Source organism: Girardinichthys multiradiatus, chromosome 5 (genome assembly GCF_021462225.1).
Source record: "Girardinichthys multiradiatus isolate DD_20200921_A chromosome 5, DD_fGirMul_XY1, whole genome shotgun sequence".
Classification (NCBI taxonomy): domain Eukaryota; kingdom Metazoa; phylum Chordata; class Actinopteri; order Cyprinodontiformes; family Goodeidae; genus Girardinichthys; species Girardinichthys multiradiatus.
The window spans coordinates 42,920,631-42,943,393 of NC_061798.1; the positions used below are offsets into that span (position 1 = coordinate 42,920,631).

Consider the following 22,763-nt stretch of genomic DNA (forward strand, 5'->3'; position numbering starts at 1 on the left):
ACATCTTCAGAAAACAGCATAAATAAAAACGCTATTACGCTTCCAGACATTAAAACTTCAATTAATAACTGGATAGTCCATCCTGATTATGTAAAAACCTGGAGATTTGCAAGATGTGTTGACAAACTTCCATAAGATGGCATACAATTCAAATGACAATGATTTACAGTTCTCAGCGCATAGAATTGAATTGGTGTCCTTTGGTGTTTCCAGCGAGATGCTGCATATCTTCTATAAGTCTGTTGTGGAGAGTGTGATCTCTTCTGCCATCATCTGCTGGGGAAGCAGTATCAGAGCCAGGGACTTAAAAAAGCTCAACAAGCTGATAAAAAAAGGCTGGCTCTGTTCTGGGGACTCCTCTGGAACCTCTGGAGATCATTGTGGAAAGACGGATTCTTCATAAAATGAAGAACATTATGGAGAACCCTGAGCATCCTCTTCATGAGACTGTCCTACAACAACAGAGTGTCTTCAGTCAGAGGCTTCTTCAGATCTGCTGTAAGACGGAGCGCTACAGGAGATCCTTCCTGCCCACAGCCATCAGCATCTACAACGGCTCTTTGAAGAAACCTGAATAATGAGCTCCAACAACATTTAATTTCTCTTTGGGATTAATAAAGTATTTTTGAATTGAATTTTGGCCCATTTATAAAGCATAAAATACAAATGTTCACTTGAAATCTGCTGCAAATATTCATATGAAGATCAGGCTTTGTGAAACTTGTGAAAACCACACAGTCCAAGGAAGGAATAGACGGACAAACTGATGGAAGGATGCAATTTAGGTAGCAACTTCAGTGTCGCTGTGGTGGCTCTTTCCAGGACTCTGTGGGCGACAGAGTAAACTGGTCCACTTCAGGGAACAAAGTCTGGAAATTCAATCATTTTCTACACTTTATATGACTTATACTCCTGTAGTTCAAACAGTTAGATGCATTATTGTGTTGACCTCACAGGTGAACAGTTATGAGCTGCATGTTGACAGCAGAAAAACAGTGGAGCCGAGACCATAGTTACTGGGTAGGAGATGGGTACTGGTTGTAAATACTTCAGGATGTCTTTCACCAGCACGTATGTGTATGTGCAGAAACACATAAAAAAAAAGCCAACATGTTTGTGAAAAAATGCAGACTTTATTCAAATGGAGCAAAATAACCCTAATATGATGGGGGGAACAAAGCAAAGTTTTCATTTCTGTACAGCTAGCAGTCTTCTGCTAGTTAGTTTTCTGGCTTCTACGACAGGGTTTGATCACAGTGAAAATAAAGTTTACACATAAGCAGACACCTTTAAATCTAAATAGTGACTCCTGTTGGGGGACCAGAGCCACTGGAGAGCAAAACCTATCAAGAACAAACACTCTGGGGGGTTTCTGGCAGTCCAAGATGGTGTTTTTACTGGTCTCAACATACATTGATGATGTAAATGGTTTCTAGAATAATGCAAGTCAAGATGTGACTGGTTCTGTTAAAGCCACATAAATGAAATACTGTTTGCCTGACCAAAACAAAACCTGGTGGATGAACCGATGGATGAGAAATAAAAAAACATATCTTCAGAATCGTTTTCTCTTGAGGATTTCTGGTTTCCAGTTGACCGGGTGGCTTTCTTCAGTCTACACGAAAAAGAAAAACGCTGTCAGCTGATTTTCCTCAAGATAGATTAGAAACACAGGAATAGATTTAATTGCAACAGAATAACTTACAGCTGTGTCATCTTCTTTGTAAACTTTAATGGTTTTGTCAGCCTCTGCAGTGATCAGTCGGCTCTCGGAGTGGTCAAACATGCAGGCAAAGATTCCCGACTCGCTGTCCAGAGAGCCAGGCTGCACGGCGGCGTGAATCCGCTGGAAGTTGTAGCCTGTCCTCCAATCCCACATGTGCATGGTTCCGTTGTCAGCTGGAGTACAAACAAATTATACTGTAGAGCTTGACGAGAATCTAACCAAATACAGTATCATGAGATAAACGTTCCTTATAAATTACTTTAAGATGACAGAGAAGCTGTTTGTTATTACCTCCAGACACCAAGACACCATCAGAGTTAACAGCCAGTGTGTTGATGATGGCGTTGTGGCCAGAGAGATTCTGGATGAAGCTGCCATCTGGGAACATCCACTGCTTGATGTTATCAGCTGATCCTGAAGCAAAGGTATACCTGCAAAACATTACAAGTTTTTTTTTTTTTACAAAGAGCTGGATTAAAAAACAAAGAAACTCAACAATCATGGAAGAACTTGAAAGTATGAAAGTAGTTTTGTGCTCCATTCACAGGATTCATAAACATTTTCAAGTAAACATTTCAGACTTTTCTAAAATCAACTTTCCATAGCTCTTTTTTTAAAGTTCATTTTAAAATATGAAACACTATAGGGATCACTACAAACTTATAGCCGATATTTAAAAGGCTTTAAAAGAAACAAAATACAGAAAAGGAAAAAAGGATGGAAGGACAAACAGAAGGAAGGAGAGGAAATGCCACAAAGAAGAAACAAGGAAAGACAGAAGAGAGATAGGACACCAGGATTGAAGTATAAGAGAATAAAGTGTAAAACATTTAAATACTTTTTCCATACTTTTATTTTAAAAACACTAAAATCAAATGTCAGACTTTTCTAGACGACATATTAAAGTTGTACATTAACTCAGTATACGTGTACTCACTGTCTGGGGTGCAGCACCAGAGTTCGGACAGACTTTTTATGGTTTGTTAAAGTCGCTCTGGTTTTTCCAGCAACCAGATCCCACAGTCTGATGGTTGAATCATGGCTGCCTGCAAAAAATCGGCCACACAGAGAAAATTCAAAGGCTGCAACTTTACAGTAAAGACTGAAAGAGTGTCAAGTAATTTAGTGCTTTTAGGGATAATATTTACCTGTGATGACTTGTGGTTCAGCAGCCTGGCATCTCACTGTGGCGACAGTGTTGGTGTGGCCAGTGAGTGTGTGCACGTTTGCTTTTGTCCTGATGTCCCACACCTGCAAATACATCAATGATCAAACTCTGGCTGATGACATCACCTAAAACAAGGAACTTTACTACTAATGTTAGGATCACCTGCATGGTTCTTCAACTTATTTCCTCTGGAGTGGTCAAAACAGTCAAATTGTAAAGTTTAATCTGAGGCAGAAAGAGTTTACTGACCAGTGTTCTGTTCTTATTTGACAGCCATCTCAATTTTAGATGTACAGTATGTTGCAAATGTAATTATATTCATCAAACCTTTTCTCATTTGAAGGGGAAGACAAATAATATCAGATTTCTAAAGTTCAGTAAAAGAACACATGGAAAGGGGTGAATCTGTACTGAATTTAGGAGTAGGCTTTAATCTCAACTATTGGAGTTCTGGTTTAGGACTGGCTGGAAGGTGAACATTGCCCTGCTCTAACAGACTTACTTTCCAGATTGCCCAGTATGTACCTCCATCCATCTACTCATCCCTAGAGCATAATGCTGCCCCCACCATGTTTCACAGTGGGAATGGTGTTCAGCCGTAGATTTCCACCGCAAATAGTATTTTGCATTTAGGCCAGAAAATCAATTTTGGTCTCATCTAACCAAAGCAACTTTTCCCACAAATTGCTAGGTCCCCTACTTTGATCTACAGCAAATGCAAACAGGATTTCTTATGGACAACCATGGCTTTTTCTGCCACACTTCTACATAAGCCAACATTTTAAAGCATAAATGGTTGTCCTGTCTACAGATGATCCCACCTGAGCTTTAGATTTCTGCAGCTCCTTCATAGGCCTCTTCTGTCTGACTTAAACAGTTTGTCTGATTATTGTTCTCCTTGCCAGCCTCTCACTTAAGGTGGATGGCAGTAACTTGGTGTGTTTGCAGTCTCCACAAGCCCATCACTGACCATCCTGCAGAGTTCTTGGTTATCATGATGCCATTTGATTACTAATGTCCTCTAACAAACCTCTAAGGCCTTCACAGACCAGCTGGATTTACAGGTCCTTCTCAAAATATTAGCATATTGTGATAAAGTTCATTATTTTCCATAATGTAATGATGAAAATTTAACATTCATATATTTTAAATTCATTGCACATTAACTGAAATATTTCAGGTCTTTTATTGTCTTAATACGGATGATTTTGGCATACAGCTCATGAAAACCCAAAATTCCTATCTCACAAAATTTGCATATTTCATCAGACCAATAAAAGAAAAGTGTTTTTAATACAAAAAATGTCAACCTTCAAATAATCATGTACAGTTATGCACTCAATACTTGGTCAGGAATCCTTTGGCAGAAATGACTGCTTCAATGCGGCGTGGCATGGAGGCAATCAGCCTGTGGCACTGCTGAGGTCTTATAGAGGCCCAGGATGCTTCGATAGCGGCCTTTAGCTCATCCAGAGTGTTGGGTCTTGAGTCTCTCAACGTTCTCTTCACAATATCCCACAGATTCTCTATGGGGTTCAGGTCAGGAGAGTTGGCAGGCCAATTGAGCACAGTGATACCATGGTCAGTAAACCATTTACCAGTGGTTTTGGCACTGTGAGCAGGTGCCAGGTCGTGCTGAAAAATGAAATCTTCATCTCCATAAAGCTTTTCAGCAGATGGAAGCATGAAGTGCTCCAAAATCTCCTGATAGCTAGCTGCATTGACCCTGTCCTTGATAAAACACAGTGGACCAACACCAGCAGCTGACACGGTACCCCAGACCATCACTGACTGTGGGTACTTGACACTGGACTTCTGGCATTTTAGCATTTCCTTCTCCCCAGTCTTCCTCCAGACTCTGGCACCTTGATTTCCGAATGACATGCAGAATTTGCTTTCATCCGAAAAAAGTACTTTGGACCACTGAGCAACAGTCCAGTGCTGCTTCTCTGTAGCCCAAGTCAGGCTCTTCTGCCACTGTTTCTGGTTCAAAAGTGGCTTGACCTGGGGAATGCGGCACCTGTAGCCCATTTCCTGCACACACCTGTGCACGGTGGCTCTGGATGTTTCTACTCCAGACTCAGTCCACTGCTTCCGCAGGTCCCCCAAGGTCTGGAATCGGCCCTTCTCCACAATCTTCCTCAGGGTCCGGTCACCTCTTCTCGTTGTGCAGCGTTTTCTGCCACACTTTTTCCTTCCCACAGACTTCCCACTGAGGTGCCTTGATACAGCACTCTGGGAACAGCCTATTCATTCAGAAATGTCTTTCTGTGTCTTACCCTCTTGCTTGAGGGTGTCAATAGTGGCCTTCTGGACAGCAGTCAGGTCGGCAGTCTTACCCATGATTGGGGTTTTGAGTGATGAACCAGGCTGGGAGTTTTAAAGGCCTCAGGAATCTTTTGCAGGTGTTTAGAGTTAACTCGTTGATTCAGATGATTAGGTTCATAGCTCGTTTAGAGACCCTTTTAATGATATGCTAATTTTGTGAGTTAGGAATTTTGGGTTTTCATGAGCTGTATGCCAAAATCATCCGTATTAAGACAATAAAAGACCTGAAATATTTCAGTTAGTGTGCAATGAATCTAAAATATATGAATGATAAATTTTCATCATGACATTATGGAAAATAATGAACTTTATCACAATATGCTAATATTTTGAGAAGGACCTGTATACTAAGATTAAATTACACACACATGGACTCTAGTAACCAAGGAGGTAAGTCTCAAGCCAGCTGGCTACACTGGATTTTATGTATCATTTTCTTGTTACTTCATAATTGTGCACTAATATTTGTTGATCAATTGAATAAAGCCTCAATAAAATACACTGAAGTTTGTGATTGTAAAGTGACAACGTTTAAAAGGTATGATTGCTAAAAAGACGATAAGCAAAACGATCTGGCTTAATTGCCAACATGGACCACAGACAGGGTAGTCTATGCAGCCACTAAAAATATTTTATTCAATATTTTCCATCAAAGTTTACAGAAAAAAAATGCTGTTTTAGCAAAGAAACAACTTAGTTCCACGTGGTAAAAAAGACAAAACTGATCAGTAAGAGGGATCTGATGCGCTAAGACTTATTACAATAATTAATGCTAACAAAGACATCGCATTGCAACTTTTTGGCTTTTAAACACGTCCATGTGATGCTTTTCCTCTGTGGCTAATTTAGAAACCAAACAGGAGCACCACAGTGTTAAAGTTTGCTCACTGAATAAGTAGAATAGTAACATCTGGTTATAGAGGTGTTCTACGTTCTACATTAGCTTATAAGCTTAGGGCAACTCATTTAACTGAAGGGAGTCTAGAACGAAAAGGACTGTGACAGAGCCAACTTCTCATTGTTGTTAGGGCTAAAAACAAAAGAGCAGGTGTCACTGCTAAACCCGGTTAGTTAACTGATTTTAACACATTTTCCAAACACTGAACACAACCCACCCTAAATAAAAGCTCACCCTTGCTGAAGCATCTCTGCTGCATGTCACCAGCACATCAATCGTTGGATGGAGATCCAAATTGTACACAGCACTGAGGTGTCCGTGGTAATGCCTGATTACCTACAAGTTCAAACAATACTGTCAGGGCCCTGCCAAAACATCATTAAATGGAGAATACAATAAAATGTCTAGACGAAACAAAACACTTATTTAACAAAATATCACTTGTAAAACAACCATCTTGAAAATGTCCTGCTGACCACCAACTTATTGGAGCACTGTACCTTGTTATACTCCAGATCCCAACATTTGACTTGCTTATCCTCTCCACAGGAGAAGAGGTAGGGGCTGCGGCTGCTCACTGCCACGCCACGCACTGTGCTGATGTGTCCGGTCAGGGAAAGTTTCAGCTTTCCACTTGCCAGGTCCCAGATCTGTTGAGACAACAGTGTCTCATAATGTGGATATTATTACAGAGACATCTAGAACACATCTATAAAAAAAGTGACATGTTGCAGAGATGCTGAACAGAGGGCCTATGGTGCTTCCTAAAATCCTTATAGGAACCAGTATGATACATGACTTTTACCAGAGATGTATTTATGTTGATATCAATTGTTCTAGATCAACTACACCCACAAAAATTAACAAATCGTTTGTATGAAGAAAGAGATCAATAAATGATCTAGAAGAGGTGCTGAAACATACTGCATTTTCTTTAGCCTTGTTCTGATCATATAAACACTAAAAGAAAGTTGTTAAAGACTATAACGTGGTACTTTAAAGCACAGTAACAGGAAAATATTGAGCGAAAATATTTTGTTAAACTATTCTTCTCTCAATTAAATGTTTATGAAGTCTGAAAATCTGATCTTCGGATCCACATTGCTTACCTTTATAGTTCTATCAGCAGACCCTGTGACAAACCACTGATTCCCAGGTTCCACTGCTATGGACCTTACCCAGCCGAGGTGACCGCTGATGACCTGTCAGATGACATACACCACAGTAAATAACCTAAGACAGAAATTCCCCATTTACTCACAGTTAATGTTTTAGGCACAAATAAACAAGTTGTTAAAATGTAGGTACTCGAAACAGTTTCCATGGAGGATGCCACTGTGGTTTTGGCATTGTTGGTGCTCTCCTCATGAGCGCAGAATTTCTGGTACCTCCGCCCTCCAACAGTGACTAAAATATACAAAAAAAGAGATATAGTACTTACAAAAAATAGGATCATTTAGTCTACTGATCTGTGTGTCAGTTATGGAACATGGTGTTCTGCACAACCGTCTGTTTCTACATCAACAATCTTCAGTTTCCAAACTATAAGAAATTGAAAATTTGGGTCTCAGGTATTTTACATTAGGATAAAAGTGTATTTGATTTGTCAGCTTTGCACTTCCTACAATGTGATAAAGATCATAGTTCTAACTTAGAGAGACTGTGGGAGTACACTGTGGCTTACCACAGAAGTGGACTGAGGGTGAACTCTCTCTGCTCCTCCTGCATGTCGATGGATTTCTGCAACGCTCGCTGCAGTGCGACTTGCCTCCTGCCTAAAGTTTCACCACAAATTATAATCCATAAGTGGTTTTATTCACTTGTCTCTATGAATTTATGTTCAATATATACTACTCAATTAACTTTTACAGTGTGTTTGAACTCCATACCTGACTTGTGAGGGTGGTAAAGCCAGCGCCATGGAGAGCACTCCTCCCTCACTGGGATTCCTGTGCATCTTTGTGTCGGCTGTCAAAGCCACTCCTAATGATCAGAAGTTGATGATCAAGCATCAAGTATCGCTCTTTCACTGACTAAAAAGCTGAAAGTATTGGAAGCTTAGATAAGGAGAGAATATTTACCTGGTCCAGAGGGATAAGCATGTGTCCCAGTAATCAGATATTCTGCTTCATCACCTTAATATTATGTTACAAAAGAAAAACACAACAGTGCTTAAGCAACAGACTCAAAACAACAGATCCCACACATTAGAACCCAAAAAATTCTTAAAACTGTGTATCATTGGGGCTCTTAATCTTCGCATTTATCTGTTATTGAGTCAGTTTCTTCCTGACCTGGATGAGCGTAGCTCTGGTAGATATCCTGGCCGCCAGAAAGCTGTGAAACCCTGTCTCTACCCTCCTTCAGAACAGGCATGTGCAAAACTGGAGAGTACTCCGTTTTCAGTTTAACACCCATTTTCATTTTGTGGCTGTGAATTCAAAGAAACAATGAGGTAGTTTATTGTAAAGTCATTCAGTACAGCATACACTTACATTTAAAATTATTATACAAATTTAATAAATTCTTTTTTTTAATTCTTTTTTTAAACATCTAATCAGAATTCTGACAGAGGGTGATCTAGTACAACACTGAAAGCAGGTAAGACGTATTAGGAAAATCAGTATTTGAGATACTACTGTCGAGTATTTTGAGTAGTTATCTCAATCCTCTTCTTACTTATTAGCATGAAATTTTGTGTCACTTTATGTCCATCAAACTGGTTAAATAAACTGCCGGCAATGCTGCACCGTGACACTATGTCACGGTGCAGCATTGCAAATATAACTGGCAACCAAATACAGAAACATTCATGACACATATTATGTTACCACAACAAACTCTATTCGATAACCCAACACAAATTAGTACATAATTACCAAGTAAAAAAACAAAAAAAACAACTGATTTTAAACTTTTTTACAACTAAAAATCGGAAAAGTGTGGCATGTATCTATTTCCCAATTTTACTGGAGTTACAAGTGCAGGTGTTTTGAGGTATGTACATGTAGAAAGTGACATTTTGGCTCATTCTTCTATGCGAAATACCTTGAAATTAGTAAACCTGGATGGAAAGGCTCTGAAAATTTTCAGGGTTTGCTAAAGATTCTCAATTGCATTTAGGTCATGGACATTGGCTGGGTCATTCTAATACGCAAGCAGGCTTTAATTTAAGCCACCAGTGTCAAACTCCAGTCCTCAACTGTGAATGTGCTTCTGCTTCAACAAACCCAAATCAAATATTTAGGTCATTAGCAGGGCTCTAGGTAACTTGACTGCATGCTGAGCTTGTAATTCAGCCATTTCATTCATGTGTGTTGGATAAGGGATACATCTAAAAGTTGCAGGACAGTGGCCCTCGAGGACTAGAGTTTGAGACCCCTGATCTAAGCCATTCTCTCATAGCTCTGGCTGTATGTTTGGGTTGTTGTCTCCTAGAAGGTGAAACTCCACCCCAGGCTCAAATAGTTTGTAGGCTTTACAGCATTGGCCTGTATTTAACTCCACTCTTCTTCTCCTCAATGCTGAACAGCTTCCCTGCTTCAGAAAAGCAACCCCACAGCATGATGCTGCCACTGAAACGGTTCACCGTGGAGATGTATGTTCAGGGTTTTGTGTAGTTCTTTTTATCACCACTCATAAAAGATTTGCATGCAGGCCAAGAAGTCTCAAACAAGTGGGCTCCATTTATTATTTGGGGGATTTCTTAAGGCAATATGTTGCACTGAATACGTTTTAGGGCTACTAGTGTAAAGAAGGCTGAATACAAATGAACGCCACACATTTTTAAATTTTAACGACAAATTAGGTTCCCCTTGTAGTCGCTTGATAAATTATTAACCAACTTTATAATAAAATTGTCCAAAACATCTATCAAATAATCCGAAAGAAACACAATTTCTTCAATGCGCCGAACTGAGAACATGGAATGACACCAGCAACACTGTTAGTGAAGTTGAAGATAGAGTAAATACTTTCACGAATTTATGAGCACCCGGGAGAGAAATGAAGGCGTGATTTTACCTTTCTTCATCCAGAGAGATCGTCTTAGCATGGTCAGACACAAACATGTCATGAGTCCTTTTCAGAGACCTGAAGACCAGAGTGTGGACAGAATGCTTCTGGACTTCCTGTGGAGATATATTACATAAGCTTAAGAAAATACTATTCTATGAAAAAAGCCAGAGTTCTTAAAATAATCATTCACATGTTAAACATGTAAATAATAAATGTGAACTATTCCAGCTATTAGCCAGGCCCAACAATGTGTGTGTACCGTAGCAACTTAGCGGGAATAAAGAAAAGCCATTAACCAACACCAAAAAAGGCTTACCTCCGTCATTATGGGGATTAAGATACAATTATTTAGCAGGAAATTGACTTATTTCTCAGCAATTAAATCCGGCAACCACTCCAAATATTCAAGGCAGACGTACGAGAACCGCTGTGAAACAAGCAACGCGGATACCCCGGAAATAAACAGACCAACTACCGATGGAGAACTATTAGCGCCACCTACCGACCAGGATGACCCGAGCCTTTTAATTTAACCGACATCTCAAAATGCAACCTGGTCCCTTAATTGATAAAATCAAAAAACGCCTCAGATATTCCAGTTTTAAGACCAAATGAGCATCAGTACAAGCTTGAACTCTCAAAGTCTTAAGCCACTATTTTACCCTAAAAGGTTCAACAATAAAATGATTCTGGTGGGTCAGTTATTTACCAAAAATAAATGTTTACTAAGTTATAATGAGTTCCACCTTAACTATGACCTTATTGTACCTCCTAAAGAGTATGAAATTGTGTTTGATGCTGTAACTAATGAGATATGCAAACTTTCCAAAAATGTTGTTGATGAAGATAAATCCTTGTAACTGACACCGCTTGTTTTGTTTCAATGTGCAAAAATAACAAAATTATTTGTGACCTGTTTCAAAAATATATTTCTTTGCCTTCAGTTGTTTTCTATTGGAAAAAAGCTGTCTGACAGTCACTGTGCAAAAGGGGTGGACATTTCATTAAAAACCTTTCAGAAATAAAAAAAATTAGAGATGTTTCCTTTAAAGGGCTACAGAATTTGCTGTTAATGATGAAATATATTAAAACAATAGACCCCAGCTGTTAATTTTGCAATGATCATACAGTAACAATCAATCATTTATGTACTTTAGGATTTGTAATTTTGACACCAAATTTTCACAAATGTATAAGCACATTATTTTTGGTTTTAATGGAAAGAATACAAATATAACATTGGCAATTAATCTAAATATAATATTTGGCATATTTCATATTCACAAATGTAAATGTTTTTTTTCAAATTTTTGTTTTCAATTTCTTTTCAATTTTGGTAAAAGAAATCAAACTATATTTATACACAATTTCTAAGAGTTCAAACGAAAAAGCTGTGAACACATATGAAGGCTGTAGATCGTTGAATATATTTAATTTATCATAATGTCCATGTTTTTTTCTCCTTCTTTGAACTAAATGTTTTTATCGTAGAAGCCTAAGGCAGAGTTTGTCATGCACTGCAGAGGGCTACAGCAGGTTCCGATCCACCTTGTGAGTTGAAGTAATTCTGTCATGTTGCTGGGTCTAATATGTTTGCTTTGAAACTAATGCAATACATATTTACATTTACATGTATATTTACACCTTCCATGTGGTATTTTAGCTCTCATGCAGACTCCAGCTAGATGCATTCCACCTGTGAGAGACCCACAGTTTAAATGTTTGCAGAAGTTTTGCAGCCTTTGCAAACAAAGCGAGGTATGATTCTTGTGAGTAATGGTAAGAACAGAGGTAAACATAGCAGTGAGAATCATCAGATGCCGGGGTTGGATGCACTTTATGTAGTATTTTCTTATGTAGTATTTTTGAGACTACATACACTGGTGAGTTGTGTCTACTGTTCTATAAGAATCATTGGTTAGTTAGGGTTGTTGTTCTGGACATTTTCTGTTAACTCTTTTTTCTTAATAGGACATGGTGCTAGTTTTTACCTAGGGTTTGTGATTTTATTATATTTAATTGCCTTTTTCTTACTTGATCTCAATATCATAAGTGAATGATTTTGGGGGTGGGACCCCGGCCCCGCCGTAGCGTTCTACTCTGAGATTTTTTACGCCCCCATGTGGCCAACCCTGTAAAAAATATCTGGGTGGACGCCACTGCCAGCTGAGCAAGGTGTGGCAACCTCTGGGAGAAATAACTTTTTGGTATGTAAAGTAATTTTTTTAGCTTTTAACTTTCAATTTCTTCAAGTAACGTGTACAAGTTTCTTAATGAGTCATTTTATTCATGCTATAAACATAAAAGTGATTGTATTTATACCTATAAAAGGATTTAAAGAAATAAATAAACACATAAACAACTATCTTTTAACTAAATTAAATTTGATGTATTTTTATGTTTTTTTATTGCTTTAATGTTTTAAAAATATATAAAATTACATGTGAAGAAATATGTTAGTACCTCATTTGTTATTACCACCTCACTGACTATTAGTGTAATAATTATCTTATTTTTTACACTTTACACTTTGTGTTTACAGTTTTTAATCTTAATCTCCATTTGCTTTATCTATTTATACATATCTACCAGCCCTTGTTAAGTAATGGCATTGTAATTATATTCATAATTATATTTATACAACCGTTCATGTGTGATTCATTTAAACCTGATTTATCAATACAGCCTCCACATTTTGTCAAGGATAATACAGTGTAACAGTTTTGGAGGAAAAAATCTGACTTGCATTTACAGTTACTGCTTGTTTACACACAGTAACATGGTTTATTTACTCTGGTTTTGTACTGGTAGTATTTGTTCCAATGCATCTCTACATTCACCTCAGTAACCTCTTGAAGAGTCCAAACTCCAGCTGACTCACTGACTGCTTGTTTTTTCTATGAAACAAGGTTGTGAAACACACCACATACAAAGTCAGTCTTAATTGGAACACCGGTCAAATAGGAACCAAAAAAAAAAAAAATGCAGCTTTTTCAAACTCAAGTGTAGTGGAAGACTAAAGCCACAATAAAAAAACTTGTGTTTTGAAAAACTATAATTGAGTTGCTTGTAAAAGCACATTCAGCTGCAGCAACGTCAAGTAGATGTTCTCTGTTTGACTTTATCAGTTTGTCACATCATTGTAAGGACAATGGTTACGATAGTTCTTTACATCACTTTCACTGCTTTTCAGTTTTGAGGGCTTTAATTTATGTACTTCTCTCTTAAATTCCTACTACGGTATTTCAATTGGGTTGAGGTTTGGACTTTGACTTTATCATTGCAACATATTGTTTCTTTCATGTTTCAGCCATTCTGTTGTAGACTTGTTGTTGTGTTTGGGATCATTTTTCTGTTTAATGACCCAGTTTGGGCCAAGCTACTGTGGTTAAGCAGATATTTGAGTCTAGAATAGTGTTTTTTAATCAGAAGAGTTCATGATTGATTCACTGCAAGGTGCCCAGGTCCTGTGGCTGTACATCAAGTTCAAACAACAATCCCTCCTCCAGTTGGTGAACTGATATGCTGTTTGGTTTTTTCCAAGCATGAAACTATGCATTATAGCAATCAAAACATCTTTATTTTAGTGTCAGCTCTTTTTTGTTGCCATTTTCCCTGAGCTTTACGTGATTCACCCTTGGGGTATTACCTTAAATGTTTTGTACTTGCAAATACATCTGGCCTGACTCTGTGTCTACCTGTGACACCTTCCTCGAGGGGGGCACTGTCTAAACCTCTGCTGTCAACAACTTAATGCTCACCTTCTACCAATGATACACTTGGCCCTGTCTTTCAATGTTTAACCCTATTTTTCTCCTACCGACTGAGCTTTTACTGTGACTAACTGTATGTGCTCTCTCTCATACTCTAAACTTGAAAACTGGCTCAGAGTTTATTTTTTTCCTTCCTAGATGAAGCCGCTAAAGGGGCTACATACTCTAACATTTTACCTTTCCTTCCCATAGAAAGTACTCCTGGATCAGTACTTCTCTGTTTTTTTTCTGTCTCTGCTCTGTTCTCTCAAACCCCCAGTCGGTTGTGGCAGATGGCCGCTCACACTGAGCCTGGTTCTGCTCGAGGTTTCTTCCTGTTCAAAGGGAGTTTTTCCTCTCCATTGTCGCTACATGCATGCTCAGTATGAGGGATTGCTGCAAAGTCAACGCCAGTGACTGTCCACTGTCGCTACATGATCATCCAGGAGGAGTGAATGCTGCAAGTCACTGACTCGATGCAATTCACTGGGTTTCCTTTGATAGAAAAACTTTTTAACCAGTTTGAATAAATAACTGAATCTGACTGCACTGTTCGATAGTTAGGATTAATTGGAATGTATGAACCTGACTTGTAATCTGTATGATTCGATTGAATTGACTTTGTGAACTGCCTTGAGACGACATGTGTTGTGAAATGGCGGAGTATAAATACAATTGAATTAAATTGAATTGAATTAATAATGTTTCTCCTTCTAGAAAGGTGCACTCAAAATAGTTTGAAAAATGGCATTATAACACTCCCAACATTGATGGGCGGCAACAACTTCTTCTGTAAGGTCATTGCAGACGTCTTTCTGCCTTGGCATTGTGCTAAAAAAAGACCTGTAAGCACCAGATCAACAAACTGCCAAACATCCAGCTTTTATAGAGGTGATTAGAGGCAAGCCAATCAAGTTCATTTAATTAGCAGCCGCTGACTTCTGCTTCCCCTTCATAAATCACATGGAAGCAGCAATGGTGTACTGAGTTCTTCACAAACAGCTTTTCTGTTTTTCTTTTGTAATGTAGCGTATAATGGTAGCACAGACTGTTGTCTGTTTATGACGATTTGCGGTCAGATTCAAACACTAGTTAGAACTCTTTTAAAGATCAGATGAGTGATTTGTGAATGATTCTGTCTATGTCAGAGTTTTCTATTGTAAAATGTGTTTGATTTAATTCAGTACATTACCAGTAATATCATTCCTTCATGTATGCATTCGGACATGCCTTTTAACTATTCATGTTTTAAATAATCTAAATAGTGAGAAATCTTTCATTTGCAAAAATGATATCAAACAGTAAAATAATTGAAACAGAGGAAAAATGGTAACCATTTATTTAATGTATGCACTTTTGCTTGTACATTCTTTTCTTAACAGTATAGTTAGAAAAAAAGTTCTTATTTTTTAGATTTACAAAAAGTAGGTCTAAGGACCTCATAAAATGGCACCTATCATACTCAGCAGGTGAAATAAAAGAAGAACGAACCTCTGTTAGATCATATTAACATATTTTGCTAACCCGTTAACAGATAAGCAAAATATGCAAACATTATAAGGGTACACCTGAAAATTAGAAGCTTTTTATTCAGAGTTGATTTAAGAGTTGTCAATAAACGCAGACTACAAACATTTCTCTGGTTTAAACATCTCCAAGTCCTCCAAATTGTTTGACCCCAGTCTGCTGTCCACCTCCTGCTGTGATGCGGCTCAGGGGAATGATCTTCATGGTTGTTTCTTTCAGGGAGTACCAACGATTGTGCCATGTGACCCAAATAATGCCGTTGTCGAAGCCGTACTCACCGGCATCCTTTTCGCTGTACCTGCCACCTGTAAGGACACAGGAAAGAAAATTCAAATGCCAGAGGATTCAGTAGATTTAAGTTCCTGGGAAAGAGTTTTGTTCTTTTGCATTTAAATATGCTGCATTGTTGCTGGTTTTAGTCAGAGGGTTTTACCTGGATAATATTTTCCATTCAAATGTGCAGCGTGACATCTGTTCATCCACCACCCTGAGCCGTCCTGCTGGGCACAGCTTCCTGCATACTTATCGTTGTCCTTGTCGTGAGTACTGAACTGCATGCCGTTGTGTGATGTGTAGAACTTGTCACTGGGGTCGTCTCCGAAGTCGTAGCCATCAAAGGCATCGCCAGCATCACCACCAAAGTAGTAACCATAGGTGAGTCGGTACATGTCAGCCTCGGAGCCGATTCTGAACATATTGTAGTCGGCATACCTGCAGACAAACAGGCCATGTTTTTAGTTTCTTGTCGCCTCTGATTACTCACTGAATTTGTTCTCGAGTGGTAACCAAATCTCTAAGAGGTCATGTTTGCCATCTCTCCTTGCATAACACACAAGTGTGTGGGTGGTTGTGTGTTTGTACCTTTTGTTACCCTCCCAGTCCACAAGCTCAACCCTCAGCACGGTTGGGAGGGTTGAGCTGGTCGTCAGCAGGTGGATCTTTTCGTTACCGAGCCAAAATTCTGTTGTGTCATCTGGGGAGAGATATCCAAAGCCCTCCTTGTACTGAATCCAGTCTTTGAAGAAGTCCACGCTCCCATCACGTCTCTGGGGACATGACAATTTTGAAAGAGTCAAGACCTATGTAATTTCTTTCAGGACTGACAGTGCAGATTTTGTACAAGGACTTTTAGAAAATATGCGAGAATGACTAAAAATAAGATTAAACAGCAACAAAATGAATGCATACCCTTTGTATTACGGTGAAGCCACGACCAAAGTTGTCAATCTCACAATAGACCAAGAACTGCGCCTGTGCTTTGCTTGGCTTCACATAGTAAAGACCGCTGGTGGTGGCACCTTTGTTTGCAACATCCTGACAGTCTGATAATGAAAAAAAAAATAAAAATGAAATATTAACATAAACTTTGTGAACAGGTATTTTATCCCATGAAATACGTCGGTGAGATTTAGTCTTTAACAGCCACAGAGTAAAAACTTTAAATCTGGTTTTATTCAGAGCAAACATGTGTCCGATGTTATGAAGCAGTAAATTGATTTTTGTCCTCTAACTAAACACTGAACAAGGGCACATATTGTTTTGCTGAGGCCAGGTTAAGAAATATGTTGTGAAACAGGAACAGATCAATGGTTCATAGTGTCACAGTGTCTTTTTTTTCAGTCTCCATTTTTTACCTGTTCCTGTGATGGGTTGGATTTGGACCATGTCTCTGCAGGGCTCACTGCATTTCTGCTGCAGCTGAAGGGCCAGTTTCTTCAAGTCTCCCATCCTCCTCTCATTGGACAAGATTACATTCTGAAGTTCACTGAGAAAAGGGTTTGACAAATGTGATTTGTGTGGGGTCATTTGTATTTTAAACTAAAATCCAGTGTCAATATAATGTTGACTCGCAAAATATGCTCTATTAACATAAATAAAAACGGAAGGATAAGAAATTGTAATAAAAATAATAATAATTTTAAATAAATAAGTAAAATGAGTTTTATAAATTAATTTGAAGATGCCAACAAGCAGATAAGAAAGTGTAATAAAAAAGGAAAAAGGAAAAGCATCACAAAATACACAGGAAAAAAATATTTAAAATACAAATTATAAAAAAGTATAGGAAAGAAATCCTGCAACTATTACCTTTTTATTAATAGGGTTTTAAAAACAAATAAATAATGCTTAATAATACTACTACAACTACTTCAATAACAAATTCAGATTAGTAAAATCAAAAATAGATATTCATAAGTAATGGAATTTAGTTTTAATGTTTGTGATTAAACAGTGTTTTTATGCTATTGAAATATTTCATAACAAAGGTATATCCTCAAAATAAACAGATATAAAAGCTTAAAGATGAATGGAATCCAGTAAAAACAGTCAATTAAGTCAAAATTATTCATAAGAGGATTTCTCTGAATGCAAATCATCAGAAGCAGAATTTAAATAGTAACTTACATGAATTGCTGTTCTTGTGCAAGTATTGTGTTTTCATATCGCAAGACATCGTCCAGCATACTGGAGGATTTCTTGTAGTTTGGATCTGAAATAAAGTTTGAAATTATTATACACAATAATCATTTTAAATAATTATACACAAATTGACATTAGATGAAGTCAGGCCTGTCATTGTCTGAGATGAAGCAAACAACAACAAATGTTTATTAACTTAGCATAATCATAGCACATAATTATTTAGTAATACCGCTAATCATGAACCACAGTAAAAAATATGTTACCAGGCTGGGAAGACTTTTGAGCTGAAGCTGTTGAGTCTTTCATGTATGTGATTGTTTCATCAGCCCCTCGAGTTAAATTGGCAATCAGCTCCAGGTTATTTTGCATTGAGGCCAGGTCTTCATATACGACTGGTAAATACGTGAACAGGTAATCAGCAACTCCACATGTAGTAGGACAGTACTTTCCCTGTTTATAAACAGCATTTGTAGAATGTTATATTTAAATAAAACAACTAACACTGCAGCATGCACATTTGTGATTCTGCATCATACTCACAAAGCCATCATTCATGTTGCATGTTGCATGGTTATCTCCTCTGATTTGCTGCACATAAAACATTTTTTATTTTATGTTATTTTTCTGCATATAGCAAATTATTTTAACTAATAACAAAACAAATCCATATAAGCTTCCTCACTTACAGCTGAGGTGGAGGTGAAAAGTAGAAAAATTATTCCTGCTGTGGCAAAAACTGACAGAGCCATGTTGAACTGGCCACCAGTTGTGAATTTTGGTGTCCTGGGCTACTGGAGACCTGCTCAACTGTCCGGGATATTTATGTGAACAAAGGTCCTCTGCTCAACCTTTGATAAAGCATTCATGTACAAACATCAGACATACTTTGTTCTTCTCAAACTGTGACTCAAATGCAGGACAGCCGCCAATTCCTAGACGTGACGCTGTCTGACTGACAGAGGCTGTTACGAGCATACCCGGTTTCTCTCAGTGCTGTTGATTAACACAAAGCATGAGAATGATGACTCAGATGTTTACTCCGCATTGATTTTCACCTATCTGTCAAACTGATTTTAAAGATTTTTAAGATTTAAGATTGGAACACAACATATCCAGTCAGCTGACTCATTACCTGATAAAAGTCAATGACAGTTTACCACATTGTCACATCTTTGTGTAAAAAACTAAGACAAACAAAACAACAAACAAAAATTAGGATGTTTTGAAAAAAAAAATACAGAAACAGTACAATGTTTGAAGGACAAGTCTATGGAAATGTGATATATGAATTCCAGACTGGCTTTGTGGTATATATTACATTCAACCAAATCAAAGTTACCCCCAAAACAAGGAAAAAACATTCAATTTAGAAATATAACCTTGCAAATCTGAAACCTAATGCTTATACATTTGATGGTTTTGATAACTCTGTTTATGGTTTATTGCGAGTTTCACATTTAGTAATTAAGTGTATACATGATTTTTCAGAATATAGCTGTTTATAAACTGTAGAAGGACTAATGTTCTCAGTTATCAGTGATTTCTGAATTTGCCTATTTAGACACACCAGACAATCTTTACAAATGCTGATTTCCATTGTAGGCCTCCTGCATGTAACATAGCCTTTGGTCATGACATTTACCCTGTGTATCATCAAAATGTACCATTTTGCACAGCATAAAATCAATATAATGAAAAGAAATCAAACAAAATTGTATCTTTGTGTCTCCAACTGGAGGAGTTTTATTGAAAAAAAGAATAATCCATGACAAACTATTAAACGAATGTGCAAAAAAGAATATTCTATGAAAAACTATGAATACAAATGTGCAAAAAAGAATTATCAATGAAAACTTTTCTTGCCTACTTCCACTCTTAACAAATTTACACTAGTGAAAAAGTTGTATTAGAGAGGTATGATTTTGTTTGCCCTTTGGTCCTATCTTATAGTATAATATAATTCAATAGATTGTTGTATTTTTAGTCAGGATACCTCTGAATTTAGAAAGGTAAAACCACACATTTACTTTATTTCTTGCATTTTTTTTCTTTTCTGTGTTCTGTGTTGGCATTTGAAGCATACCATATGGAGACACTGGTTGCCAACATGAGTCAGGGTAGTTTTGCTCAATGAAAAGGATATCTTAAGATAGTATCCTAATTACATGTTTAACTGTATGAAATCAAGACTGTATCTGGTATCAAAGTAGAGAGGCCACATCAATAAAATAAGAACTTGCATTGTGTAATCTTCAGCCATTTGAATTATGTGTATGGGTGGATGTGTGTGTGGAATCGGTATGTGTGCCAGTTTGTCACCTACAGATGACAAGTTGTTAAACGGTAAGAAGGGTAGAAAATCTGCAAAACTCAGCACCTAAGAGCAGCACAGGGAAGTTGGCTTCAGTCCCTGAAGGCCACAACAACCACTGGCAGACAGACACCAGAGACCCCACAGAATTACCATACAGCAAACACAGTGTTAAGTTCACTGCAAAGCGCAACAGCAGCAGCACCCAGACCAACAGCTCAGGGATTTAAGCAAATTTAAACAGTCTTTTTGAGAGGCTTTTAAATAATACATTCATAATAATTGAAGAGAAATAAAGAATGAATCAACTGATTAAACAATGTTTAATTGTTCATATTTATTTTCACTTACAGAGCCTTTTGATGGGAATTGTAATTATGACACGCTAAAGGATGGTGTTAGCTACTGTTTTTAAGCTATGTTGTACTTATTGTTATGGTCTTATCTAGAAGAACATAACACCAATCTTTCATTAAAGGATGCTTTTATTTCTCATTTAAGGTTTTGATGATGGTGATTTTTATGTCAATCAGGGGTACAGCTGACTTTACATTTGGAAAGAAAACAGCATGACTTTTTTAAACCCTATCAAACTGTCCTGTGACATTTTTTGGTGGCATGTGGCTCCTTAGTCATTCTGGTGCGATTCACACTTTAGTGTGATAAAAATGTTTTATCTTAAGCTGAAAGTGACCACTCTGAACAATCTTGTGCCGATTTGCAATGGGAACTCAGATAAATGAACTAAAGTATTACAGTAAAATGTTTTTCTGCTATTTCATACAATTATTTTGTTTCTAGCAGTTTTTGAAAGGTTGGCCACCCTAATACATCATAACCACTAGTGGGAGTAAACGTGCAAACTTAGACAGACAGTTAATTCATACACTCACGGCACCTACACTTTCTTCTCCCCATTACCCAAAAGTAAATACTTTAATATAAGACTGTCAGAAATCATGTAGACACTCTTGTTGTGAAAATGGTTTACAGGTTCAGAACAGCTTAGGTTAGCCATTGTATCATACATAGAGTTTAGATCAGGGTCATTCCAGAAATATAATGTTACCTACTTTAGGTCAAACTGAGAGTCTCAAACAGAATAAAACTGTACCAATCAAGCATAGAGATGGTACCATCATACTGATTTGTGGACTACCCTAAAAGCTCTCTCCATATTAGGGAACCAACCATTTAAAATTAACTCTACCAATTCTGCCTAGAAGTGTGGTCAAATCATCAGCCTGATGATTGTTGAAGGCCAAAAAAACATGTGGTGAAGGTTTCTTAGTTAGCTTTATTTTTGCCAGTCACTGGGGTGACTGAGAAACGTTTTCAATAATGTCACATAAATTTCCTCTACTGTAGTACTCAAGTACATTTAAAAGCATCAAATATTTACATCAGAATTAAGTCCACTTGTCTCTTGTGGAATATCAAACGGCGGTGTCACCACATGCAACAGAGAAATGTAATTTGCAATGTAATTTAACAGAACTTTTCCACATGTTGCAAATCCTATGAATGTTATAGTTACAGCATGACTCGGCTCTGCTTGAATGTTTGGAGCTTATGTTATTCCATTTAAGCATGATGAACACTGACCTTATCTTTTCACCACTTTGTTTGCTGCAGAGTTTCAACAAGATACATATGGTTTTGATAAATGGTTATTGAGCTATAATTCTTCCAGGTGTATCTTGGTAAATGATGTGACTTTTTATGAGATCAAATCAAACAGTGAGAATACATGTGACTTAATAAAGCCTCATAAGGCTTCATATGTGGGCTCTGTGTTGACATTGATTGATTAACCTTACCTCAAGTGACCTGCTTTTATTATGTGAAACCAGGATGGATATCAAACCATCTGACCTCTGAATGAACTGCCAGGCCCATAAACTTAAACAGCACTGAACCTTTCCTGAACTTCCCTAATTGTGTGGAAATAACAGGTGGGAAACGTCTATTTTTTCCTATAATTGGAATTAAGTCACAGACACTTCTCCTGGACCGCATGTGAAAGACCTGGATATATTCCTACACAACTTGGACCATATCTAGTTACAAAGAAAATGTCAAACAACATCTATCTGTCCTTAAATAACTATCTTTTTTTTCTCCTGAAAAACAAAGTCTCCACTGTTTTAATTTAGTCTGACAAGGAGTTAAACCTAAAGAGCCTTTGTAGGGTCCCCTATTAACCTCAGCTATAGATCCAGAGCCGTTTGGCTGTGGCGTAAATCCCCCCAGGCCCCAGGGCAAAGGTTTGTTTTATTGCCACATCAGGGTTCAGCTGGAGGCCACAAATGGAGAGTGGATTCACATGAATGTAGCGTGATTCATGCTGAAACATGCAGCAAAACATGACAGTTTATTTTTTACACATTTTGGAAAACCTTTAACCATACATGAATACATTTTCTAAGAGAAGGCCTTTATGTGATTGTCTGTTTCCTAATGTATTGCTCTCTGTGGCTGTGTTTTCAGATTTATCCTACTTAGTTTATTTGATCCTGCTTAGGTACTTATTTGTACACATTATTTGAACTATGAACAGTTCTGGTAAATACTTATACTTATGCTCATACTCCAATCTGATGTTTGTTGGC

At 37.6% G+C, this 22,763-nt stretch overlaps 2 protein-coding genes across 2 annotated transcripts; both read right to left on the bottom strand.

Moving 5' to 3' along the window:
- Positions 1 to 1,113: 1,113 nt before the first annotated feature.
- On the bottom strand, positions 1,114 to 10,613 carry plrg1 (pleiotropic regulator 1). Its single transcript, XM_047364532.1, has 15 exons — positions 10,454 to 10,613; positions 10,144 to 10,250; positions 8,415 to 8,551; positions 8,202 to 8,255; positions 8,010 to 8,103; positions 7,805 to 7,895; positions 7,429 to 7,527; positions 7,230 to 7,322; positions 6,621 to 6,770; positions 6,355 to 6,456; positions 2,875 to 2,977; positions 2,664 to 2,772; positions 2,018 to 2,157; positions 1,706 to 1,899; positions 1,114 to 1,615 (listed from the first exon to the last, which is right to left on the bottom strand). Exons 1-15 carry the CDS (start codon positions 10,460 to 10,462, stop codon positions 1,556 to 1,558), a joined length of 1,542 nt encoding a protein of 513 aa, XP_047220488.1. The 5' UTR covers positions 10,463 to 10,613; the 3' UTR covers positions 1,114 to 1,555.
- Positions 10,614 to 15,212: 4,599 nt separating this feature from the next.
- fgg (fibrinogen gamma chain) lies at positions 15,213 to 18,765 on the bottom strand. Its single transcript, XM_047364374.1, has 9 exons — positions 18,527 to 18,765; positions 18,381 to 18,428; positions 18,104 to 18,290; positions 17,823 to 17,907; positions 17,051 to 17,181; positions 16,605 to 16,738; positions 16,278 to 16,462; positions 15,850 to 16,127; positions 15,213 to 15,721 (listed from the first exon to the last, which is right to left on the bottom strand). The coding sequence occupies exons 1-9, from the start codon at positions 18,587 to 18,589 to the stop codon at positions 15,534 to 15,536; spliced, it is 1,299 nt and encodes a 432-aa protein (XP_047220330.1). The 5' UTR covers positions 18,590 to 18,765; the 3' UTR covers positions 15,213 to 15,533.
- Between the last annotated feature and the right edge of the window lie 3,998 nt (positions 18,766 to 22,763).

Coding starts and splice junctions, on each gene's coding strand:
- plrg1 (XM_047364532.1), bottom strand. Junction 7,896..8,009: donor TTACCACCCTCACAAGTCAG/GTATGGAGTTCA, acceptor GTGAAACTTTAG/GCAGGAGGCAAGTCGCACTG. Junction 7,528..7,804: donor ACCCTCAGTCCACTTCTGTG/GTAAGCCACAGT, acceptor TGTATATTTTAG/TCACTGTTGGAGGGCGGAGG.
- fgg (XM_047364374.1), bottom strand. CDS start 18,589: ATGGCTCTGTCAGTTTTTGCCACAGCAGGAATAATTTTTCTACTTTTC. Junction 18,429..18,526: donor TTTTCACCTCCACCTCAGCT/GTAAGTGAGGAA, acceptor TTTTATGTGCAG/CAAATCAGAGGAGATAACCA. Junction 16,463..16,604: donor GCTTCACCGTAATACAAAGG/GTATGCATTCAT, acceptor TCATGTCCCCAG/AGACGTGATGGGAGCGTGGA.